The sequence below is a fragment of the Zingiber officinale genome, chromosome 1B, assembly GCF_018446385.1.
Source record: "Zingiber officinale cultivar Zhangliang chromosome 1B, Zo_v1.1, whole genome shotgun sequence".
Lineage (NCBI taxonomy): Eukaryota > Viridiplantae > Streptophyta > Magnoliopsida > Zingiberales > Zingiberaceae > Zingiber > Zingiber officinale.
The window spans coordinates 8,020,814-8,029,938 of NC_055986.1; the positions used below are offsets into that span (position 1 = coordinate 8,020,814).

General features: G+C 42.5%; 1 protein-coding gene and 1 pseudogene across 1 annotated transcript; both read left to right on the forward strand.

The window, feature by feature from the left end:
• The first annotated feature begins 1,685 nt into the window (after positions 1–1,685).
• LOC122024429 lies at positions 1,686–6,983 on the forward strand (annotated as a pseudogene).
• On the forward strand, positions 6,675–9,076 carry LOC122048809 (beta-1,4-mannosyl-glycoprotein 4-beta-N-acetylglucosaminyltransferase-like). Its single transcript, XM_042610335.1, has 2 exons — positions 6,675–7,382; positions 7,677–9,076. Exons 1-2 carry the CDS (start codon positions 7,314–7,316, stop codon positions 8,775–8,777), a joined length of 1,170 nt encoding a protein of 389 aa, XP_042466269.1. The 5' UTR covers positions 6,675–7,313; the 3' UTR covers positions 8,778–9,076.
• The last annotated feature ends 49 nt before the right edge of the window (positions 9,077–9,125 follow it).

Below are 9,125 nucleotides of genomic sequence, written 5' to 3' on the forward strand. Positions count from 1 at the left end.
GCGCCCCCAAATCGTTGCTTCCTACGTATTCGTTAGCACAGCGGAATACAAAGAATACAAATACGAATACTAAAGCTAATCTAAAGACAAGGAAAGAACAAGCAAACCAATGACACGTTCGTTTAACGTGGTTCGGAGATTAGGGCTCCTACTCCACGGCTTGTCAAACGCGTGGATTACCCCAAGCTAGCTCCGTGACGCAAACCTCACCACAACCCTCACAAGAACTCTTTTCGACGCTTAGGCACAAGTAGACTACTAACAGAGATTAACCACCTCTATTTCGTTAACTCAAACCAAGCTCCCAAGCTTTGGTTTTATAGGCCACGCGTTGGAAAACCCCGCTACCAGTCATCGCACTAAATGGCGATTCTTGCGTGCCCTTAAGTGATCACATCAATAACGTTGCTAACGATTACATTAGAGTTCACCCGCATCGGCGGATCATGCGAGCATTGCGTTGCACTGCAATGATGCGCCGAGTTTACACTCTACAAGATAAGATTTACAAGAACCATTGGAATCCATTAATTCCACTTTGACTTCCAGGTCTCGGATGCCTCAGGCTCGCCCTGACTCACTTGATTCTTCCTTTGTGACTTTGACCTTTGCCTTCAAGCCTACTTCCTTTGGCTCTAAGTCCCTAGGATGCATTGGCTTGGCTGTGCAATGCGTCAACAGCGTATGCCTCGAAGTCGCTTCCTCGGCCCTTATCCTCATTTGCCTTGTCCCGGTCCCTCGGATGCTCCGTCCTTCCAGGACCAAGAGCCGTCAACACGGAGTCATATGTGTATCACTATGAACACCACCTGACTCAGTCTGCATATCAGATACAGGTGAGCCTGGCTCCATGGCTTTCTTGACAGCACAAAAAGCAGCGTGGTCCATGAACCATTGGGATTGCTCCCAGCGGTAATGAGTTGTAAATGGCGTAATAGACTAGATGTTTTATGTGATTTATTGGAAGTGTGAAGATTATTGTGTTCCCTTGTCCGTCTTGTCTACTTAGGCGTACGCGTATTTCTTTTATCCGGATTTTATCCTAAATTACGGGATGGGATAATTAAAACCCCTCTGCATTAATTACCTCTCAGTTGCTAAAATTTAGATTGGATATGAATAGTGATTCTCTAAATTTAGAATATTTATCACCTTAAAACAAATAATATTTAACTTTTTTAATCTATATAATAAACAAATTTTAATCTATACTCCTTCATTTCATAAATATAATAATAAAAAATAGAAGAAAGAGAAGAAAATAAAAAAAAATTAAGGATGATGGAAATTTTAGGATATTTGATGTAGTGTGTAGTAAAAAATAATTATCTAAATTTAATAAAGTGAGTCATTCATCCTAAATTTTAGATATAGTAATAAAGAAACTGATAAGAATATTCTTATCCTCCTCTCAATTTTCTCTAACAACTACCACAAAGGTGATCCCAAACAAAGGCCAAACATGATGGTCAAGTTCAGGAGAAAACAGGAGCCGAGGAAGCTGACGATAATGGTGGTGAAGCAGACTACATAAGGTTGTTCCGAACCTGGTGTTGCTGCTGAGCAGCCTGGAGTTACAGCGGCATATGGTGATAGAGGTGCTTCGTGGTGTGGGTGTTGCTGCTGCATGGTCGTCGACAATGGCATGTGCCAGCAGCTGAAGCCGGAAATAATAATGGGGATTGATGAGCCTCGTGGAGCAGCAACGGTGGGAGTACATCGACAGACAACAGCCTGCACCACACCGTCGACGACCTCAAGCCGCATGCAGCTCCACATACAGAGTTGGAGGTTCACAATTCAATCCCTGAATTAATAATATTAACCTCATACATTAATTCTATAATCATAATATAAAAGTAGGGTTGTAATGCGTAAGTGCAATAGAAGGAATTGCATTAAGAAATTGTAGATCAGAAAAGCTCAAACGGCAAGGGATCTCAAATTGCAAGGAGAGTTGAGGCTTGAAGAGTCGCATTTTATTATCTGACTACAGAGTGCAAGGAGAAACGAATTTATTAGATTATCAGAAGTGATGAAAAATCTTGAACATCTAGGAGTAAATTGCAATTTCCCCAAATATATACAGATGGAAAGGAGCACGCTCCTCCACGTGCCGGCTTCTACCGCTGCATGCGTCGTGCCTCTTTCTCGCCCTCCCCATGGCTTCTCTTCCTCGAATACCATCCTCTGTCTCTTCTACGCATCCGTAGCCGAAGCCAGGGATCTCCCGCTGCCGCCATCTACGCGAAGATAAAGCCCGGCAAGCCGCACAAGGCGCTGACGAGGATCTTCACAGGGACGCTCAATTGATCCTGTTTGGAACCAAGAGTTCATCTTCCAGGCGCCTTGAAGCTTAAGCTCAGCGTCTTCCGCGACGGTGGAGGCGGTCGAGGAGGGGCGGAGCTGCTTGGCCGCGTCCGGGTTCAGGTCCTGCACAGCGAGGAGGCGACATCGCCGGAATAAGCTAGCGCAATCCAAGGTTAAAGTCACTGGTATATGTCTCTCCACCCATGCACAAAAAAAAAAGTTTTTTTTAGGCTTTTCTTCCTTTCCAAAGCTGAAACTTTCCATAGTTTTGAGAAATTTTCAGGAAAAACACACTACGATCACTCTGCTATGAGTAATTCTTCTCAATATTCAATAGAAGAAACACATGCCCTGCCTATGGAAATCGTCCCTGATGCGCATCATGCCGAAACACCTCCAAACAATAATGGAGACAGATTTCACGACCATTTGGAATCTTCCGAGACACTTTCCGGCGTCGAGAGTTCTACAGATTCGAACCACCTAGATGCCACATTTGAGGATGCTATGAAAACCATGGAAGCAAGGCAACAAACTGCCCTTCCAAAAAATCTTCAAGGAGGTGTTCTTCTCGACCAGACCTATGCAACAGAACCCAAGGATCTTAATTCTCTGCTACACGAGCCTAATTCACAATTCAGAACAGAGCTAGCACAGCATCAGGGAACTACGGACTATGAAGAAAGCTCATGGCGATGGAAACCCAACGACGATCCGTGTTTCTCAAGGTGCGTTACCTACACAAAAGCCGCCACCAAGTTGGTTAAAGCAGTCGATGTGATAGAGGAACAGGTGTATCTCCTGGCGGATGGGAAGAACTTTGCAATCCTAAATCGGGTCACCACTCCAGATGTTCCATATGGTGATTGTTTTCAAGTCCTTTTGCTATACAAGATCACACCTGGTCCGGAGTCATCTTTGGGCGAAAAAAGCTCGCGTCTTGTTGTTTCATGGGACATTAATTTTCATAGAAACACCGTCATGAAGAGCGTTATCGAAGGGACTGCTCGACAAGGATTTAACGAGAGCTACGAGAGCTTTTCTGAGACACTATCACAGTTCATCAAGCCGCTCAGCTCATCGGATCAGTTGTTAGAACCGCTACAGTCGAGCAATCAATCAGACTGCAAACTGTTCTTGAACTACTTCTGTAATTTTACAGTATTTTCCACAGTTTTGTTAGGTTCGTATATGCTCTGCCACATTCTCCTATCAAACTTAGAGTTCGATGGCTTAGACCTGCCCGACACGTTCTGTGAGATGATCACTGGTGGAGTTCTTGCTCTTCAATTGGAGAGAGTTTTGAAGATGATTTCACACTTCATACGAGCAAGATTAAAGAGAGGTTAATTATCCCTCGTCCTGATTTTCTTCATAGAACATCTTTATATATATATTTTGCAGGGAATGATTATGGACTCGAAGAGCAGGGTGATGGATGGCAGCTCACAATAGCCTTGATCGAAGGATGTAGATTACCATCAGCATCTCCTGGATATCCAGATCCTTATGTGGTGTTTACCTGTAATGGTAGAAGTAGGACGAGCTCAGTTCAGCTTCAAACAGAAAACCCTAAATGGAATGGTTAGCTTGATGTTCTTCGATCCACCATTCGATCTGTAATAACTGCAACTGATACTCATTCAAGAATTGTGCAGAGATACTCGAGTTCAGTGCGATGCAAGAACCACCATCTGTACTAGACGTCAAAGTGTTTAGCTTCGACAGTCCTTTTGATCAAGAAATCCCCGTCGGGCATGCAGAAATCAAGTTTCTGAAACAATATTCTTCTGCTGAGCTCGCTGATTGTTGGATTCCACTAGAAGGAAAACTCGCTCGATCTTCTCAGAGCAAATTGCATTTGAGAATATTCGTGGAAAATACCGGAGGAGACGAGATCATTCGCGAGTATTTACAAAAGATGGAAAAGGAAGTTGGAAAGAAAGTAAGCTTTAATCATATATATGCAGAACAGAGTGAGATTAATTATTTTGATTATCTCTTCTTGCACAATTTGTAGATGAACCCTCCATCATCACACAAGAACTCGACATTTCAGAAGGTATTTGGGTTGCCATCGGAGGAATTTCTCATCCATGAATTCTCATGCTGTTTGAAGAGGAAGTTGCCATTGCAGGTTTCGGTTTTTGTCGATGCTGATTAAAACGTCGAACCTTCCATTAATTACTCATCTCATCGTTTGTTCATCGCGCAGGGGAAAAATTTTCTATCTGCCAGGATTTTCGGATTTTACTCCAATCTATTTGGTTATAAAACCAAATTCTTCTTTCTTTGGGAAGACATCGAGTGCATTCAAGTGGTTCCTCCCTCTTTGATGGCGGTTGGCACCTCGGCACTTCTGATCATCTTGAGGAATGGTCGAGGACTCGATGCTCGGCATGGCGCTAAATCGATCGACGATGAAGGGAGGTTAAAGTTTCAGTTCCAATCATACAAATCGTTCGACAGAGCAAGCAGGTTTGCATTTAGAAATCAATGCTGTCCTTGTAATGCTTAACCAATATGTTCTTGGTTTTCAGGACAATCATGGCACTGTGGAGATCAAAAACTTGTGATGAACAGCAACACAAGTCAGAAAACGATCAACCAGATCGATTCGTCTATTCTGACAAGAGTGAGAACGACTCGTTCAGCAATGGGGACTTCGGTTTATCGGCCTCGAATGGGTAAAGAACACCAAGTTTCAGGGGAGAATCACAAAGTATGTATGTGATGAAGTCACAAAAGGTCAAGGGAAATCTTGGAGCTAGTCGAGAAGGAAAGAGTCTGACAAGTCAGTTTCTTGTGATGAACTCAATCAAACTCATTGACTTCATTTGTTAATTTACGGGATCGATAAATTGTTGTGATTGACATCGAAAGCAATCAGACTTTCTCATATATATGATTCCAATCATTAGCTGTAAACTGAAATGAGCAATGCCCCCATGTTCGTATAATTAATATGCTTCCTTGCGTTCAATAATTTTGAAATTGTCAACTTCAAAGTTTAGGTTCTCAGTTCATGATTCCTGTATCCATGTTGGAAAATTCCAAGTCTGTGGGCTGAAAAAGTCAACGGTAGATTGGTCAAGATAAAGTTTGGTTCCGGAAGCAATATTCAATACATGTGGTAAAAGCTGAACGAGCATTCCCGTCAATCCGTTTTTATGTTAACATGAAAGAGATAATTACGGATGATTATAATTAATAACAAGGTATGGGAGGAGATATGTTTGAATATGCCGAATACTCAACTTAATACAATAGTATAATGGGAGGAGGCATGCTTGAACACGCCGAATACTCGACGTAATACAATAGTATACTTTCGATGCAGAATTCTGATTGATCAAGTAAAATATTAATGTTCATTGACTTAGATTAAGTTGGCGCCTCAACACCCCTTCAAGGAGGAAATCAATTACGAATGACTAGTAGTCTTGAAATAGTGATTGATGGAGATATTTATCTCGATTATCTACTAACCATTAAATCGTCCCAAGAAAACTCATTGACTTAGACTAAGATGAAGTAGAATGCGATGGTAAAAAAAAAAAAAATTCAGATTTCACATGTTACCCTAAATATTTATGAATATCCTAAGAGTTTACGTATCCGTGCTTCTCAAATTTACTTGATCAGTCTATAATAGAGGCGAAAACCCCATATTTTTTATAAAAACAAACTTCATTAATCTATAATAGAGAAGAACCCCCCATATTTTTTATAAAAATTTATTTTTTTTTTCTAATTCATTGCAAACTGTCATTCTTTATTAATCATGCCTAGATAGTCAGCCAAGAAGTTGACATTAGTCTTGGATAATTTTAAATTGTAACCACATACATTAATTAATAATCAAAAAATACATTAATTAATGTAAATTGCTGCCTAGATAGTCAGCAAACTGTTATTTTAGATCCAAACTCAAATACATTAATTAATAATCAAAAAAATTTGAAGTCGACTTTAAAATATAAATATGTAAATTAGTAATCGGACTCCAAAATTCTATGCCATTGCCCCGTGGCTCTTAATTTTCTCAAACCTTTGGAATTTATTAAAGTGTTTTTCCGGAATTTCTTTTTGTCGTTTCTTTATCATTTTGTTTGGCGGATTAGTCCATGGATTTGGCCAACTATGTAAGTCCTCATTTAGTGGGCTTAAGAATTCTAAGGAGAATGATACCCAAAAGATTCTAAGATAACATTTTAAAATATCTAGTAAAATAAAAATAACAGCTTGACTGCTTGACTTATCTTTTTTTTTAAATAAAAATAAAAATAAACAAATAAATACTATTTACGAAATTTATTTGCCGGCTTTTAATGCGTCAAGAGCTATAGAGAAGTTCCAAGTGTATTGACGGATGAAACGCTTTGATCTCTTCGATGCAGCCAAAGACTCGACGCAGTCAAGTGGCGACTGCGGCCCATAAATGCGGCGTGCTCCGCTGCGACGACGCTTCGACGACACGATCGAACTCGGAGCGACAAGTCACGAGCGGTTCCTCCTCCTCCTCTGCCCTGGCGATCATCTTCTCCGCCGCCTTAATTCGACCTCCAAACGCCACTTCTTTCGCGTCCGATCTTTGCACGAGTTCCTGCGGTTATTTCCGCGAATGCCTTGCGGGTGCGTTCTTGGACCTTTGCTGGCTTGGTAACAGGTGAAAAAAAGGGAGTTTTTTTTTCGCTTTGGGAGAAGACTAAGCGGCGTGGGGAGAGAGAGGAGAACATGCCCAGTCGCCCACCTTCCAAACGGCTATAATTAGAGTGGTTTGTGGTGTTGTTTACTGGAGTTAATATTATTAGAGCGAGAGAGAGAAGAAAAGGAATATCCTGCGCGGAGGGGAGGGAGGTGCTGCCGGCGATCGAACTGATCGGCACTCTATAAGCAGCTGCGTGGTCCAATCTATTCAAGAAACATCTTGGAGGAGGCGAAAAGGCGGATCTTTCCGAGGGGAAAATTTGCTCTCTTTGCTGAACTGTGCTTTCTTCAGTATGCCGGAGGTCGGCTGTCCTTATTGCTCCAAGAAGACGGATGATATTTGCGGGAGCGTCTGCGGCGGGGTAATACTCTTTCCTGATATCTAGGTTTCGCAGATCTAAACCTCCTCTTCTCCTTTTTCAAAATTGGATTTTTTTTTTCTTTCCTTTCCTTCTCTCTCGCAATTTAGGTCATTGGATCTCCTGCGATACGTATTCTAGATCGAAAAAGCTTACTTGTATGTTGCTTGGGCTTCTTGAATGCGTGCCGCCGAGCAATTTCACAAAATTAGGGATCTGTGTGGCTTTTTTGTTGATTGAGTTCCTAAATGTTCATAGCATTCTCATCGACTCTACAATTTGTTTGCTTTGTTGCAGGCTTCGAAAGCAGCTCTGAGCATGTCGCGGCTCCGGTGCGCCCTCCGGGGCTTTGATCTCAAGGCATTGTTGCTTCTCTTCGTCGGTGTTCCCATTCTCTTGTTCATCATCTACGTCCATGGCCAAAAGATCACCTACTTCCTCCGCCCGCTTTGGGAGGCCCCTCCGAAACCCTTCAAGATGATACCCCATTACCACCACGAGAATGCCTCCATGGAGAGCCTCTGCAAGCTCCACGGTTGGGGCGTCCGGGAAATGCCGAGGCGTGTCTTTGATGCTGTCTTGTTCAGTAACGAACTCGACATCCTTGAAATCCGGTGGAACGAGCTCAGCCCCTACGTGTCGGAGTTCATTCTCCTCGAGTCCAATTCGACGTTCACCGGCCTGAGGAAGCCCCTTGTTTTTGCAAAGAATCGCCGCCGCTTCAAGTTCGCAGAGTCGCGGTTGACCTATGGAACCGTCGGTGGCCGATTTGTGAAAGGAGAAAATCCTTTTGTGGAAGAGTCTTACCAGAGAGTTGCATTGGATCAGCTCATCGGGATCGCCGGCATCAGTGACGACGACCTTCTCATCATGTCTGATGTCGACGAGATTCCTAGTGGTCATACGATCAACCTACTCAGGTGGTGCAATGAGATCCCTGAGAAGCTTCATCTCCAGCTCCGTAACTACCTTTACTCTTTCGAGTTCCACCTCGACGACGACAGTTGGAGAGCTTCAATTCATCGTTACAAATCCGGGAAGACCAGATATGCCCATTTCCGGCAATCAGACGACTTGTTAGCTGATTCAGGATGGCACTGCAGCTTCTGCTTCCGGCACATTAGTGAATTCACCTTCAAAATGAAGGCATACAGCCATGTTGATCGCATTAGATTCGCATATTACTTGAATCCTGCAAGAATTCAAGATGTCATATGCCACGGAGCAGATCTTTTTGACATGCTTCCTGAGGAGTATACGTTCCAGAAGATGATTGCCAAATTGGGCCCAATTCCTAGTTCATACTCTGCCATCGATCTTCCCGGTTATCTAATTCGAAATGCCGAGAAATTCAGCTTCCTCCTTCCGGGAAACTGCAAAAGACAGCAGCGTGGCTAAGCGAGAATTCGGGGCGGCATTTGCATTCGGCGAGTTGTTGCAGAAAAGCAAGCACCGTCCAGAAACACTCGGAGATTTCGGTGTTGACTGAATGAGTTCAGTCTATTGTAACTAAGCATGGAGATTGTATGTGATCTGAAGCCTCATTTTTGTAGGATCAAAATGAGTGACATTAATTCTGGAGATTCATTTCAGTTGGAATCCATTAATTCATGCATTATTCTTCTGTTCAACTGACCTTTAAACACTGATTTGTAACATACTGTTTGGTTGGAATTTGATGCTGGTTTTCTCCTGCATTTTTCTGATTTTTTTCTTGGAAGACAGATTAATAAAGTGGCAGAGATG